The 16,546-nt window shown below is 30.8% G+C and overlaps 1 protein-coding gene across 1 annotated transcript in view; it reads left to right on the top strand.

The window, feature by feature from the left end:
• Positions 1-1,249: 1,249 nt before the first annotated feature.
• LOC129226707 (uncharacterized) overlaps positions 1,250-16,546 on the top strand; it is a 159,358-nt gene continuing 144,061 nt past the window's right edge. Inside the window, exon 1 of the mRNA XM_054861336.1 lies at positions 1,250-1,383. Coding sequence (XP_054717311.1) covers positions 1,284-1,383 — 100 coding nt within the window. The 5' untranslated portion in view covers positions 1,250-1,283. The remainder of the gene's footprint in view (positions 1,384-16,546) is intronic.

Here is a 16,546-nt window from a genome sequence, read left to right on the forward strand (position 1 = left end):
ACGTTTCATTTGATTCCACTCACTTTAACTTTTCTGATTTTTATAAGCTCAAATTGGCTGCTTTTATGAAAGTGACTCATTTCCATTTTTAGGTTCTTAAAAAAAACCCCTCTATTTAAAGTACAGAATTTGCTGCCCTATATATAGTAGGAACTATTGCTATATTTAGTAGGAACTATTGCAACATCGGTAGTGGGTACTTCTAAAAACTAAAACATTAGATAATTTAGAATTTATAAAATTTATTATTATTTATTTAAACTTTTATAATGATTGTAAAAGTGTTTATTTTTTGACACGGGGTTTTTGACTTAACATGGTTAATATTAAAACTGACATGGTTAAAATTAAAACTGTCAAAAGCTTGCCCACCAGGGTTCTTTCCATATTAACAAATTAATGCAGAAAATTTAAACATTTTAGTAATAATATAAATGATTACATATTGTTAAATTATTGTTTTGAATTAAGAATTTAAATTCACTTTCAACAGATATTTGTTGTGACGAGAAAAATAATTTAAAAAAATGAATGCATAAAATACGGAATTTAACAAAAATTTAATTTTCATGAAACGTATTTTAAATATTTCTGTCTCATTGAATGTAAAAAATATTTTATAATTAGGATACAACCACACAAAGGAACAAAAACAAAATTAAAAAGTTTTACAAAAAAAAAAAAGGAAACTCGTTTTAAAACCAGTTTTTAATTTTTACCTCTACTCTATGCAAGTAATTTTAAACAATGCATTTCAGCTTACAATTTCTAGAAATAGTCACTTTCCTCGACTTTTTTTCTTTTACTTGACACGTATGTGTTACTTTGAGTTAGATCTATTTCTTGCATAAACTTACACAAAAATGCACTTTAGTTTGCTTTACAATGCATCTGATGCAGTTTAAATTTTAAAAAATCGTCGCAAATCGATCATAAGAAAAGTCACTGCTGATTGCGCCAACATTGGCGATCAAAAGCTACGTTTTGGCTGAAACGAAAGGATTTTCTCCTGCCTTAGTGCTCTAGGACAGATCTCTTGTCACATTGTGCTCTATCAGGGCTTCTGAAAGGACTAGCATCGCTTGCGTTCTAAAACTCTGCAAAGGACTAAGTGGAGGAGTTGAAGGCCATGATGAGAATGATTCTTTTTTTGCGGAAAAATATCATGTTGTGTTTGAAGGAGTAAATTTAACTTAAAAAATGCAGAGGTGAAAAACTATGGGCAACGCTCATTAATATACATGAATTGTCATTTTTATGAATAGAAAAAGCAGTTTTATACAATGTTACCCTTGCTTGTACTGTGCATCATTTTTTCAAGTGATCAATATGGAATGCATGCTATGATTGATGGAGAAGAAGATAGAATCCCGACAGATATAGGTGAGTTTTCTTTTTCCTTGTCATTTAATTGATGGCGATAAATTGGCAATTTTTTTTAAAATAAATATCCAGAGATGCCTCAGGATACGTCGGAGGTTTTTTTTTTTTGTTTTTGTTTTGCATAAATAGTTTTAAAAGTCCAATTGAAAACATATATATATATATGTATGTAAATCAATGTTGTTTTTCGTACATTTATTGCAATACAGCGAAATTTAAATTTTGATTTTATCGCGAAATTGCCGTGAAAAAATGCTTAAATTAAAATTAAATACATCCATGATTTATTAAGTTAAATAGTATCGCGTATTTGCGCATATAGTACTAAATGAATTATGTGAATAAAAATTACATAATTTTATTGCCCTCTACTATACATTTATATTGTTTGTTTTTTATGGTGGAGTCGAAAAGAATGTGCGATATAACGTCGTATTTAACCTTTAGTTTTTTATTTATTTATTTTCTTTTTATTTTGGTCTAGAATGAAGTTGTTTTAGCCATAAATTCAACGTGTAACAGCATTGCTTCATGAAATATATTTTTTTTAACTGCAGGATAAAATTTTAGAAAATATATCTTCATATTCAAATACATATTTATGGATATTAATTTGTATTTTTAAAAAGTTATAAAGCAAGTTCAATAATTTTTATGCACGAAACACTAATGTGTCTATAATCGTAATGTGTATATCGTAAATAAATGTTTTAATAATGTTTGTGGGAGCTACAACTTTCATTATGTTAACAAAATGATAAGTATAACACTGCCGTGGGAAGGTAAATGGCAGTATCTTTGTAAATGAGTTTTCTAGATATATGAAGAAACACGTCTTGGTTTCAATACTGTCAATAGGAAATGGTTAGAGTTAGACTTATTTTTAAATTTTTTCCCAGCAGAAACCTCATAAGAAAGCTTGTACAGTTAAGCTAATTTACAATATGTAACAAAAATGAAAAATATGCAGTCATTTTTGCTTTTTACCTGCCAACTGCAGAATATCCCTTCAGAATTTTGTTCGTTTTAAAAATTTCAAATTTATATTAAGATATTCTTTAAAAAAGTTATATTTAAATATTATTTGGTACTTCCGAAAAAGCTATAAACTTATTTTGATTTTGTAAAAAGCAATTTGTGTGAATTAAAACTATATGTGGCAACGTTTGTTCAAACGTGAATTATTCAAAAAAAAAAGATCTCTGTGTTTAAAGAAACATTTCTTTTTCTTTAACCTTAAGTAAAACTATATTTTTTTGAACAGTAAATAAAAAGATGTATAGTATGTTGAGATTATTAAGTAGTTATTATGAACATATATTGATATGCTGTCGCGACCTTTAGGGCAAATCTTTGACACTAATTTAAAGAAATTAAGCTATAAAAATATGCATTCTAATGCTTTATTCTTATGTTCATACAATAGTTCATGATTTAAAAAATAGGTAAAATTTCCCGCCGTAAGATATAATTATTAAAATAAATATTGAGACATTCGTTGATTACGATTCAACATCACACCGAAGCACAAAGTTGCAAAATATGTTACAAAAATGTATTTCGGTATATGAAGCAATTATGTGCCAAATAAGCAGTTTAACTTAGGTTCAAAATGGCGTTTTTTTGGTTATTACTGCATTATATATAGAACTTTATTCCGCATTGAGCCAAAGCAACGTAACTCTGTAGAAACGGCGCACATATTGTTATCTACCTGTTTTATAAGAGCACGAGTCTCAATTATTGTATGCACCAGAAGCATTTTTGCGCTATCCAGCAAAGTACAGATATTTTGACTTACGTTACCTTTGAGGTACAGAATTTATTTCCTCAAAAGGAAAAAAAAAGACGCCTGGTCAACGGATAGAATAAATAGTAATATATTTGTGTTTTTCGCACGAAATCTCTTTGCTTATTTGCTTATTCATCCTTTAATTTCCTGCTTTTACACCTGGACGTTAATTGCTAACTAAGACACTTATTGTAATTTAAAAATTAATACTAATCAAAGGTATTTTAAAGAAAACTAAAAGTGCTTACTTTTTCTAAAAGTATGGATTTTTTTAAAACGTATCTCCTATGGCCAAGAATTAAATTTATTTTCCGTTTTCCTCTGTAAGGATCTCTAAAAGTCCCCGGTAGAAAATAAGAGCTTTCAGTATTATCATCAAATATAGTCAACTCTCGATAACTCGAAGTCCCAAGGGACAGGCTAAACCGTTTGAGTTATTGGTAGTTAAAGTTATAGGAAGTTTCCACAATAGTCTCATGAGTTAGGGGCCATATGAAAACTTCGAGATAGAGGAGTATTCGAGTTATAAGCTTCGAGTTATTAAAAAAAATATCAAGCTGATGATCAATTCTTCCCTAGATAAATTTCAAACCGAAACTGATTTTTGTATATCCACTTTCACGCTTAAAACTCATAAGAACTAATTTTATACATTGATCAACTTGTATTTTTGTCAAATGTCCTGTAAAGATTAATCTTCCAGTTCCACAAATATCATGTCACTTGCCAATTAGTTCCTTCAATAGAAAATTGTGTTGACTTTTGGGGAGGAGGGGCGGGTACTTTTGATTATATTTTTTTTCCATACGAAATGCAGTGAAAAGTGATTTTGAGTATATGATCTTCCTTCGTCCTTTTTTAAGAGAAAGATTCGCGTGCTCAGAGTGTTAAAATTTTTCTTTTGTTGTTTTCCAACAGCGTAAGTCACATTTATTCAATTAATCTTGATCTAAGCATACGTGAAAGATGTGTTAAATCTATTTTTCATTTGTTCTATCCAAATGTTTAGGTTAAACTGCACAAGTTATAACTCATATTAGAACTTGCGTAAAACATTGTTCTTGGTTATATAATTTTTTAAAAATAATTTAGTACGCTCATTTTGACAGTTTCAGGTCCTTTTAGGTATAACGGAATATTGGTCGTCCAAGTTCTAAGACCGCTAAATGGGTGAGTAATGTGTCACAAATGCCTTACGGTAACAACTGGAAAATGACTCCAACGCTTATTACAGTTCTTTTTGCACTGTGTATAAAATGATGTAACTGAAGATAAAAAAAATCCCCTAATACAGTACTGGTAAAAGAAAATTGCATCACCCTCTCATTTTCACAACAATGGGATTATGCAAGAAGTTTTTGTCGTTAGATTAATGATGAACGTATGTGAAATTCTGCAAAACTTATGAAATAAACATTTAACAGCAAGATCCGATAATTGTTTACGTAGATCGGGGCTGTTTCCGGGTCAAGGCAAATTGCTGACCCCATGCTCATTTTTCTATTTCTGAACCTGCGTGTCAGTTAGAGAAAAAAAATACTTAATCCCATGTCAATATAAGTCTAATGCAAGGATATAGGTTTTTAAATTGTTACTTTCCAGTTTTTCCCTAAAGCACGGAGCAGAATCATCCAGGAAAATGACGTTTGAAACTGAAGTAAAGTGATCCCGGTTAGTAGGAAGCAAATTCTCCTCCAAAATGCCAACATACACCTGAGCGATTACTGTTTCTTCCACAAAATGAAGCCCACCAATTCCTTGACCAGAAATACATCCCTAAATCATCTGCGATACGGAATGCTTGACTGTGTGTTGCATGCAGTCGTGATGATATTCCTCTCCTTTGCGGCGTGGGTGATGCGATTTTTTTTTACCACCACTGAACTTGAAATCATTTAAAAATAAATGACTGCCGTAAAAGCAGTTTGCTGAATTTTTAACTCTCTTAAATGCTTAGTTAGTAAAATACACGATGACTTATTTCACTTATGTATACCTGTGGTGCACATATTTTCCGTATACCCACCTTCTGGGCAATTTGTTCCATTACGTGCAATATTTTCCTCATAAAAACCAAAAGAAAGACGTGCTTTTCAACGGTTGGCAAATTAAATTAATGCTCATTTAGAATGCTTAATGCAACATCAAAAAGTCGTCAAAAACATTAGTAAACCTCTTCCTGCTTAATCATTAAGGAGCTCGTTTTTAAAATATTTTCAGGCACCATTCCAGAGTCTTGCAGTTCTTAGAGCGCAAATATTTAAATATCCTAGAAGACGCTTCAGAAAATATTAAATGCGAAAATATGAAAATTCTTACTTAAAATTTCAATTACCAAACATATTTCAAATTCTTTTAAGAGCAAGAGAATCCGCCCAAAACTAAACGAGTGTACTTTCCCGTATACCAACGTCGGCTTTCTAGTATATAATCAATATTCAAAATACTGAAAAATATGTCAATCAAAATTTTAGAAAGGAAATAGAAACAAATCAATTCAACAACCATTATTTTACAGAAAAAATTGGAACTGCGAATTCGGAAGCGATCGGACTTTAAAGTAACAGAATAGAGTCAGAATCGAGAGTCAAAGTAAAATCATTTTACCTCCGAGTCGACATTTCTGCCAGGATTAGAGAGATGGCCAGGGTCGAAATCATTCCCACCGACTCTGCTGCCTTGGGAAAAAAAACCTTTTTCTTTGAATTCATTTAATTTTGATTCAGTCATATTCATCTCTTACTTGCGTCAATATGCGAGAGATGATATTTCGATTTTTAGTAGTAACTGTTTTCCATTTTTTAAAACCAGAAAAATAGAGAATCGGCACATTTTTTTTTTGTGACAAAAGATTTTTTTCATTATGTCGTTGATGTTATTTTTTCATTTGTTTAAAAATATCCTTAAAATAGCTATTTTAAAACCATTTGCTGTATATATTTTTCATCGAGAGTTTTTTTTCCAACAAAATGTGTTTAAAGCAAATCCGCTTTCAATTTCGGGATCGATTCTAGCCTTATATTTATCCGTAAGCGCTACTGTTAAGTTTTTTTCATTTTTTTCGAAATTTAATCAAAGATTGGTAATATCAAAAAATAAAATATTTTAATGAGGTGTCCTTGGTCAAGATCTTTCGAATAAAAAGAATTTTTGCTCGAATCTATTTATTCTGTTAAAAGTTATTATACGGAAGTGTAAACAGACAGAACGAAAGAAACACGTTTTCCCTATCTCAAAACCCTACTTTCATATTTTTATGTTAGTTGGGTTGGGTGAGCAAGTTAAGCAGGAGGTAGAGCCTTCGTGAACACGTGAAATATTCCCTCGCTCATTATTATCACCGATTTTTTATAAGGCTGAACATTTTTGGTTTCCGATACGGAAAACATAACGTTCAAAGTAGTATGTCCATTCGACGGAAGCTTCTCGACAAGTTTTAGAGTTTCATGTAAAAAAAGGTAACCGGTGGTAGGTTTATCAGTATAGTACGTTATTTGTTTTATTTCAAATGTATTGTTGAAAGGTTTTTGTGGGAAAAACATCGAATTGATTGGTGTTAATGTAAAGTTATCGATAATTGATTATTAAGAAGAATATATTGTGTTTATTAAAGATAGTTTTCTATGCAGCTTTTGCTAACACTGTGTCTTTGACTTCTTGTAAAAAAACAGTTATGTTAGCGAGGAAAAAAATACCGGTAAACATTTTTTTTTTAAATCAGTTAACGAAATTTTTCATTACATCTACAGAAAATAACATTTTTCATATCCACTAAGTTAAAATGCTTACAAATTGACTCATTTTTCTTACGTTAAAATTAATATAGTGAATTATGTGAAATAAGCTGAACGCCAAATTACTCGCCCGAAATCAGCTATTTTTATTTATTCATTTTATACAAAAAAAAAAACTCAAAACATACAGTTTATCTCTAAATTAGAAGGAAAAATGTGTGATATCTAATTTTGATACATTTTTAGTTATAACTATGTACTTTGTTCTTTAAACATTGATAATAAGAGTTTAAAAAAAGTTTTGAAACCGATTAATTCAGTATTATCTTAATCGGCTATATAATTGCTTAGGTTCAGATTTTCGGCGAAATTCCCACTGACGGTAAATTCCTGGACCGTTTTGTGATGGACAACAACTATGCAATTAATCGATGCAGTACTTGGTATTTAAGATCTGAAATACTACCCGCGAGAAAGCTATTTACATTAGATGCCCCTAGTAACTGTCAATCAAAGCAGCTATTATCCTTCCGTGTTAACAGATCTAATCCTAGGAAGTGCGACAAATGTTTTCTGTTGGATGTCAAAAGGATAGCAATGAACACAGTTTGCGTTTGTAAACTATGCACTGCAAATCTTCAGAGACTTTTTTAACCCGATATTAAACAATTTTTTTGAACACGTACACTTGTCCACGGATACTTATTGTCCCCCTTTTAAAAAAACTTTAAAACACACTTTTTGGAACACTTTTAAAAACACTAATAAGAACAGTTTAAAGACACTTATTTGGTTAAACGCACTATTTAAACACTTTTGGGAATGACATTGAGAACACTTTTTGAGCGCTGGCACATGTCCTAACGTTTGGAGCGCTTTGAAGCACATTTTGAAACATTTTTAGAAAGTTTATGGAGCACTTTCAATATGTATTACATATTTTTCTAGTTTTCACTTTTCACTTTACCGCAATCTCGCGTAGTAAACGTCAATCACCGGCCGGTTCATTACCCAGTCTTCTAACAGTAAATTTCGTCTCCTATAATCTTAAGGCTAATCTTCAACGATTATGTATACATAGAGTACCGAATTTTGTCAACTAGTAGTTGTAGAAAATTGTTAAAATTCTGCAGGTGCGAAAAAAGGAATGATTTTGCTAGGTTATGTAAATTTGCACCAACCAGTTTTAAAATGCGTACAAAATATTCCCCGATGTACAATCAATCTATTCTCAAATTTGTATCCGATTTTTCCCAAATGTGCCCCCAATCTGTCCTCAAACATCAAAGGGGATCATTTTGGGAAAGTATTGGGATCAAATACTTTCCCAAATGTGCCCTAAATCTGTTTTCAAATGCGTTTCCAAGTTTGAATTTAACATATATCCTGAGTTGAACACATTCGAAGCACATTTCAGTATACCTTCTTTTTAATGGAGCACATTCGGGACTAACGTTCAAGCACATTGAAGCCATTGCAACTTTTCTTTTCTGAATTAAAGTGTTTTAAAGTCACATTTCGAACATTTACAACTAAAAAGCTTGGCTAATTTTTCTTTTATTACGGCTAGATTTATCATTTTTAGAAGTATATATATATTAGGGTGGTCCTTATTTTTGAGGTTGTAGATATTTTACACGACGCCCCCTCAATTTGTTCCATTATACAAATAAATGATCCATGCAAAATTTTAAGTCAATCCATGAATATTAACACGTGCCCCTAGGGCCCCCTTTTTTGAGTTTCGAAGAAAAAAATGCAGATTTTCTCATTTTTATGTAAAAATATTCCCAGGTTTCGTATTTAAAGTAATTTTGAACCTCAATAGATGTTGCTACTTCCAGACCAACCATTCTCTCATTTTCATTCTGTAATATTTTACATATTACGTAGGGTACATGTACACCAGTGGCCTAGGGACGGGCATACCGCAATTCGCGCTCGTTTCAAACCAAGCGGCAGGAGAACATTTCTTACCACCAAGATGGATACAAGAGATTTTAAAGGCCATTAATGAATGATTTTTGACAACAACAAATTGCCTCCTCCAGGCTTTGGGGGTGTTGATTTAGAAAATTTTCTGTGTATGTAATAGGTGTGGCAAATAGGGTCACTAGGTTTCCATGCTGTAAATAAAAGTAATGACAATTATATTTTAATTCGCTGTTCTTTAGTTAAATACTTAAATGTTTATGCATTCTTATAATTTAAATTTTAAAAAATCCTCGATTACCCTACAATAAAAATAAACTCTATTTTCCATTTCTAAAATATTAATTTAAAAAAATTCCAGATCGGAATAATGTAAAAATCTATACTTTAAACTGTCTTCTATTTCAGTACATAGTCCTTTATTATTATCAAATTCCTCTTCCAATTCACAAGATTTAGAAACCGAAATGGGTATCTATCCTAACTTGTTGAACCTTTTTTCTATAGCTGGTCTACCACAACGCAAAAAAGCTTGACAACTATTGAGATCTGCTCGCATTTCATCAATGTTAGACAAATGCCAATGCCATATTAGGGACAAAGATGCTGTTCATTTATTTACAGCCTATGTAGATGCAGTAAATTTAAATCCAAATAACCTTATGATCAATCGTACATCCCTTAAGAGAGCAAGAGAAAATCTTTGAGAGGTAAAATCAGATTTCATGAATTCAAATTTAGATTTTTTAGTTATTCCCTGGGATACAAAGCTACATCCAGATGTAACTGGAAAAAAACGCTGATAGGCTTACCATGATAGCTTCAGGTCCCAATGTTGAACAGCTACTCAGAATTTCTGAGATATTTCTTCAGTTGCATATTATACCTTAGATGATTGCTCTTTATTGCTGACTGTTCAAGCTGTAGTGTTTTATACAGCGGTTTACAATACCAGCCGTATAAATTGTGCATGTAATTTTTTAGAACAAAAGCTGAACGGTGATATATTGCATTTGTGTTGCTATCATCATGCACTTGAAATCGTACTGCAAAGTGTCTTTAAAGAAGTTCTTGCCTTTCTTAGTTCTAGACTCGGTATTCCATTATTTAAGCGCTTCAAAATTCAAAAAGTACACATACCACTTAAATTTTAAAAGAAGAATTTGATGACATATTATTGTTCGTAGAAAGTGGAATTAAGAAATATTACAGAGAATTCTCTTATCGTGTAATAATATTTCTTGGTTTAGTCCTCCCTCCTACAGGGATATGTTTTCGGCAACCTGGAGCTTATCTGTGAGCCAAGTGGGTGGCAAAAGGAAATTATTGTTTGAATATTTATATATTTAGGAAACAATTTAAATTGACCTTATATGAAGAGAATGCCCTAAATGCTGTTTTAGAGTTAAATGCTGTAAGAAGATATAGTTTTTCGCAGCAACCCATTCTAGGCCTTTTAAACTAATATAAAGTCTAGTGTCTAAAAAACCTGCAGCGTACAAAATGATGACAAACATGCAGAAGAAGCAGTGATTGAAAAATTCATAAATCACATATGGTATTTAGGGGATGAACTAGTAGCTTTGTCCGTATTGGATGAAGGAATTGACTTTGAAGATAGGAAAAGACTACTTCAAAAAAATGCTTGCTGAATAGGAAGACGTGTCTGATGACTGTATAAAAAATTTCAGATAACAGTAGATGATTTGGAATACTTTCTTAGTAAAGATCTTCCTCTTTATAGAATCAATTACAAATAAATAAAACTGTTTGATAAGTTACAAACACCAAAAGATGTTTTCCTATGTGATCCTGATTCATGGCAAAATGAAGGAAGCTATTTAAAGGGAAGAGATATCGTTAAAATGCTGAAAGTTGTAAATGATACAACTGAAAGAGGAGCAAAATTAATCGAGGAGTTTTACAATCAATTTACCAAATATGAGTCACAAAAGCAATTTAGTATTTTACAGACAGTTCAAGACAATCGGGAAAAAAAATGCACACGATTGAGATACATTGATTAATGCGTACGATTAAGGTAAAGTTTCTAAAGCACTATTCCATTCTTATTCATTGTAAAATTTTTAGACGATATGAAGTAATTAAAAAGATTAATTTTAGGGCTACCTCACAGTAAAAATATTTTGCAAACATAGGAGAAACGATGTACGGGGTCTGAAGTAAAAACTCAAAGATTTGTGGGAAAATTATCAAAAGTGTTAAAGTAAAACGTCCTAGGGGCACGTGTTATTATTGACCGATCGAGTTCAAATTTTGCACCGATTACTTTTTATTATAGTGTCACAACACTAGGGGGCGTCACTTGTTGAATTCCGAAAAATTTTTTTTCCCATATAAGTAAGGACCACCCTAATATATATATATATATATATATATATATATATATATATATTGAATGCAATAATTTTGTTGGGATAACCTTTTGTAATGAGAAATATAAGGATAAAAAAAAATTATGTTAGTTTGGTTTATCCCCCAAAGAATCGTGTTGAAATTAAAAAAAAAAACAATTGTGCAGAAGTTTTGCAATTACATTTTGTGTCCCTAATTTTACTCATGGTATGATTATATTGAAAGTTTTTAGAATCAAAAGCCAAGGGGGTTGTGTGATACTTGATACTTAATAATTCATGGATAAAATCTCAGTTGTTTTGTGTTATATTTTCGAACTTATTTTTTTCTCTATTCCTCTTTCCATCTCTCTTTTTTATTTTTTATATTGTAGTATCTTCAATTATGTAAAAACCAATGAACATATTTTGTTAATGCACATTTAGATTTTCATGTATTATATAAATAGCGTAAAGTGTAAAGTAATCATTACTCGATTAGCTTCTTTAAAAATAGTAGTTATTGGATATTTCTAAAAATTGTTTCATAATAAAACATTCATTAAGTTAAATGAAAAATAGAAGCAAAAAATACTTATATGCAAAACAAAGCGATTAATTTTTTTCTGCAATCAATCTAAAAACAGAAAAAAAGTCGTAAAGGAAATTAATTCAAAACCTGAAAACTGTTCAGAGAAAGCTTAAGATGTAGATAAAAGGCTGGTATTCTTTACTTGAAATAGCAACTTAGTTAATAGAAATTAATGTGAACTATACATACTTTTTCCACAGAAAATATTCTTACGAAATCGGGATCCCTTGTTTAATTTTTAAAACAAACATTTTTTTTTATGTTTATTTATTTCGAATCTTTTTAAACAATTGCAATCGCAAACAGTATCGTGCATTGGTTCAGAAAGAATTTTGATTTATGCACGAAGGCTGTACTGACTCGTAAACTAAACAGAGCAATACATGGGGAACGTTTAACTTTTAACAATTTTTGAATTATCCTCTGGGTTTTCTTTTGACAAACTTAAAACTGATTTAAAAGAAATGATTCGACATGCATAAGAAATGATTAATTTTTGTCTCTTTAGATTGGTTGTTCTCATTATGTTTTTAGAAAGCTCAGAAACATGTCATATTATCAGATTTCGAAGTAAAATAAGAAATACATACATACACACACACACACACACACATATATATATATATATATATATATATATATATATATGTGTGTGTGTGTGTGTGTGTATGTATGTACACACATATATATATATATATATATATATATATATATATATATATATATATATATATATATATATATATATATATATATATAAACAATAACCCTATAATTAGGGCAAACATAACACACCAGGATTGTGAAGGCTAAGCAGACCTCAATCACATCAAATTTTAAGCATGATTATTGTTTTATAATCGACATAACGAAATATACTTTATAATCAAAAATTAAAAGCAGGCTAAATTAATTAAAAACATTGATACTCTTGTTTATTACTTCACATGCTTGTGCTACTGGAAAACAGAGTTAATTGATCACTTTAAGTACAGCAGAACTTGCTATTATCCCATAACCATTTTTTTGGATTGCTGAATATCCGAATCGTACACACATACATAAGCACATACGCACAAACAGACGTCGCGAGAAAATTCGTTGTAATTGATTCGGGGATCGTTAAAATGGATATTTCGTATGTATATACGTTCTTAGGCAGATATCCACGTGTGATCGGGTTGAAAAATAAACTCAACATTCATTCGGGGGTGAGCAAAATGGAAATTAAAGTCTATTTTTAGGAGAACATTTTTTCGCGAATACAATACTTTCGTTACTACCTAAAAGGAAGTAATAAGACTGAAATGTACTGGGATTCCTAAAATAATGATTCTGTATACAAGTGTTATTTTCCTTATTTACTGACATTATTAAGATGATGAATTACCATCAAAAAGTGCACGTTTCTAGAACTCTCCCGTGATAAGCGCAAAAGTCTTATCTACAGCCGAGTTCGAAATGAGAAGCAAGAGTTTTACACCTCCGTGTGTTTGATTCAGATGCAACATTTTCAGATTTTTTTAAAAATATTTTTAATTCACAAGTGACCATAAAACATTGTATTTAGGTGAAATATTTGACAAAGAACCACTTGATGACCGTAGATCAATTTTTATAGAAAATCCAGATACGATTTTTGTGCTTAGTACGGCAGTATTGGACGTTGTCCGTCCCTAGGTGACCTAGCCTTTTATTTATTAATTGAAAACGTATTTTCTTGTCAAATGTATTTCTCCCATTATCAACAGACATGCAGATATTGATCTAAATGGACCTTTTTTTCGGTAAAATCAAATTATCCGAATTTTTGATTATCCGAATATGGTTCGGTCCCTATAATATCGGAAAATTAAAATTCTACTGTAGTAAAATAAATTAACAATGATTGTGCTACGTAAACTGCAATTTCACCAAATATCGGAAAATATTTTATGATATACATTGAAAAAAGTATCCTCATTTACAATCTCAATTTGTGTCCATTAAATCATTTTTCAATAAATACACAACAGGTTCCCCATTTTCCCGTGTATTCTTAGTTGCACGAAATAATTGAGAAACCGTATCGTTGCCCTAAGTCCATGCTTAAGTATTCTCTACCATGTATTACTCTTTCGCTAAGCGATTTACTTCTTTTTTTCTTTTACTCTGACCCAGAACTTGTGTTTGCTGATTTGGCAGTAATATATATTCAGAATCGCTCTTTTTTTTCTTTTTCATTTATACTCTGTTAAGTCTTTAGAAGGAAAGTATCGGAGGAGGGTATTCTGAATAGATTCTTCGAATTATTCTTTAATGCTGCTGAAAAGTCACATTCTAATTAATAACTTAGTAGGCATGTATATGCATGTCATGCATTTTTAACATCAAACAGAGGTTTGAAATGTGCAGATTTACAATATCAGAACATGATGCTATACATAAATAATTTATTTAATGCACAAGAAGTTTTTCGAATATTTGAATTAAATACTTACATACAGTTTGAATAATTTTTTTGAACTCCCCATTTTTTTTCAGAATTAAACGCAAGCCTAGCCCAACTGCTTTAATATTTTCTTTCCATTGTAATATTTACATGAGGGAATTACAGTCTAAAAATATGAATATCATAACTATACTGATATTCTTTGAAGAATGATGAACTGTAGAAAGCAGCGCAATTTAAGCAGAAATTTTACGGAAATTCTTCTTTTCTTTCTACTATTTAGGCAGAACTGAGATTCAATAGTAAAAAAAAAGTCACATGAAATGGCCTTGTAATTATTCTGGTATGGTATATTATTTTAGAGAAGAGAAAAAAAAAAGCTTCCGTCATATTAATAAAATATACCTAGATTTGATTTCTTGCTTAAATATAGACACAGTAATTATTTTCATGCAGTCGTGCACAGAACTAAATAACTTAACTACGGTAGAAAAAAACGATATTTGGCTAACTTGAACTAATTCCACGAAATATATAAAATGCAAAATACGATAAATAGACGAATACTAAATAATAAGTATGTTATCTAATTGATAGCTTGACATATAAAGTATATATTTATCCTGACTTTTATTCTATAAAAACGAAAATGCATTAAACATTAATATTTCTACACCACAAGGATTCAGTAACGTATGTCATGTTAATTTATTTTTCTAACAAATTCTTCTGCAGATACTCTCAGCTCATAATGTTTCTAAAAGTGGTCTTACTGAAATTGCTAATGCCATTGTTTTCCAAAGTAGTCCCAGAAAATGAATTTCCATGATGCAGCAAAAGTTCTCGTTACCACGAAAATTAAACAGACGTGACTAATCCTCATATATATATTAGCGGATTCACCGATCGTGTAACGATCTTGGTGTCACTAACACTCGTGCCAAACTCGTGCCATAGCATGATAATCTGATTATTTTTTGGTTATGTTTAACATGCAGTGAAATGCATTATTCTGACAGGGCTGAACGAAGAAGAGATCTACTGGAATTTAGTGTTAATCCACTGGAGTTAGGGTTAAAATTTCAACTATCAAAGTATCACAAAACAGGCAACGACTTCTTTCAAATGTAGAAGCAATTTTCACCCGTCATACCTTGACGGGCGATTTTCTGGTTAAATAATAATAAAATGCATCAAAACTAAAACAGATCCCAAATTTACAAACACATTCAGAGAAATAACAATTACGCAACAGCATGATGGGATGTGATACGCAAAACAGTGTATGCACCCGCTTTCATTCGGAAGGATCAGTTTGTAAATTTGTACATCCGTAAATCCTCGATAAATCGTCCCGTGAAAACCTTCGACCGTATGTTTTATTTTATTTGTTTCACGAATCGTTTAATGTATTTAATTTACAAAAGGCGCCACAATAGTAAAGATCTGTTTTTTTAAAAAAACAACAAATTAAAATCATTAAAACTGATTTTTGACCAAGATATGGCGTTAGCGCCCATCTAAATAGTTTATTAGAATATTTCCGCTTATTCTGGATTTTGTACGTTTTTCGAGAGTTTTAAAGAGCTCTTTCGCTGAAATACATCTTTTCACTTTTACAAAAAAATTAAATTTTCAAAATTTAATGCATTACGGTAATGTTCAGATATAAACTTACCTACTAAGAAGGTTTTTGAGAGTAAGCACACATGATGCACAAAAAGGCGATTAGTAATGTGAGACTATTTTTTCCTATGAGAAAATTCGGGCTTGCTATTCTAAAAAAAATGACTTGTTATGACCTGACGCAAATATGATTCAAGCTTTAGGTAATCTCACATTCGACACAGTTATGAAACGAAAATGTGATGGTCTAACAGGGGCACATTGTTAATGTGAGACAATGTTTAAGTAAACGATACGGTTAAAAAATTGGCATGATGCCGCTTGACTTAAAATGTTGTAAATATGACAATGTTTATCACACTGGAGATAAATTTAAATCACAGCATTATGCAAATAAACTATTATGCTCTTAAGCATTCTATTCGATGAATACCGAAATCTATTTGTGACAAACCATTTCTTAACACAGAGATTTTTTAATTAACCATACATCTAAAGGAAGAACATGTTGGATATACCAAAAATATTTTCGATTTTTTTCTCCAGTAATCTAACCTTTCTTTTAAAAATCACATGTTTCAATTCGTGTGCCACTTAGAAAGTAAGGCTTTTTTCAACTTTCTCATTATTTTAATTGACTTACATTTCATCCAATGTAATATATCTGTATAAGGGGCATTCCACGGTATTTTTGACATTATG

Source organism: Uloborus diversus, chromosome 7, assembly GCF_026930045.1.
Source record: "Uloborus diversus isolate 005 chromosome 7, Udiv.v.3.1, whole genome shotgun sequence".
Classification (NCBI taxonomy): domain Eukaryota; kingdom Metazoa; phylum Arthropoda; class Arachnida; order Araneae; family Uloboridae; genus Uloborus; species Uloborus diversus.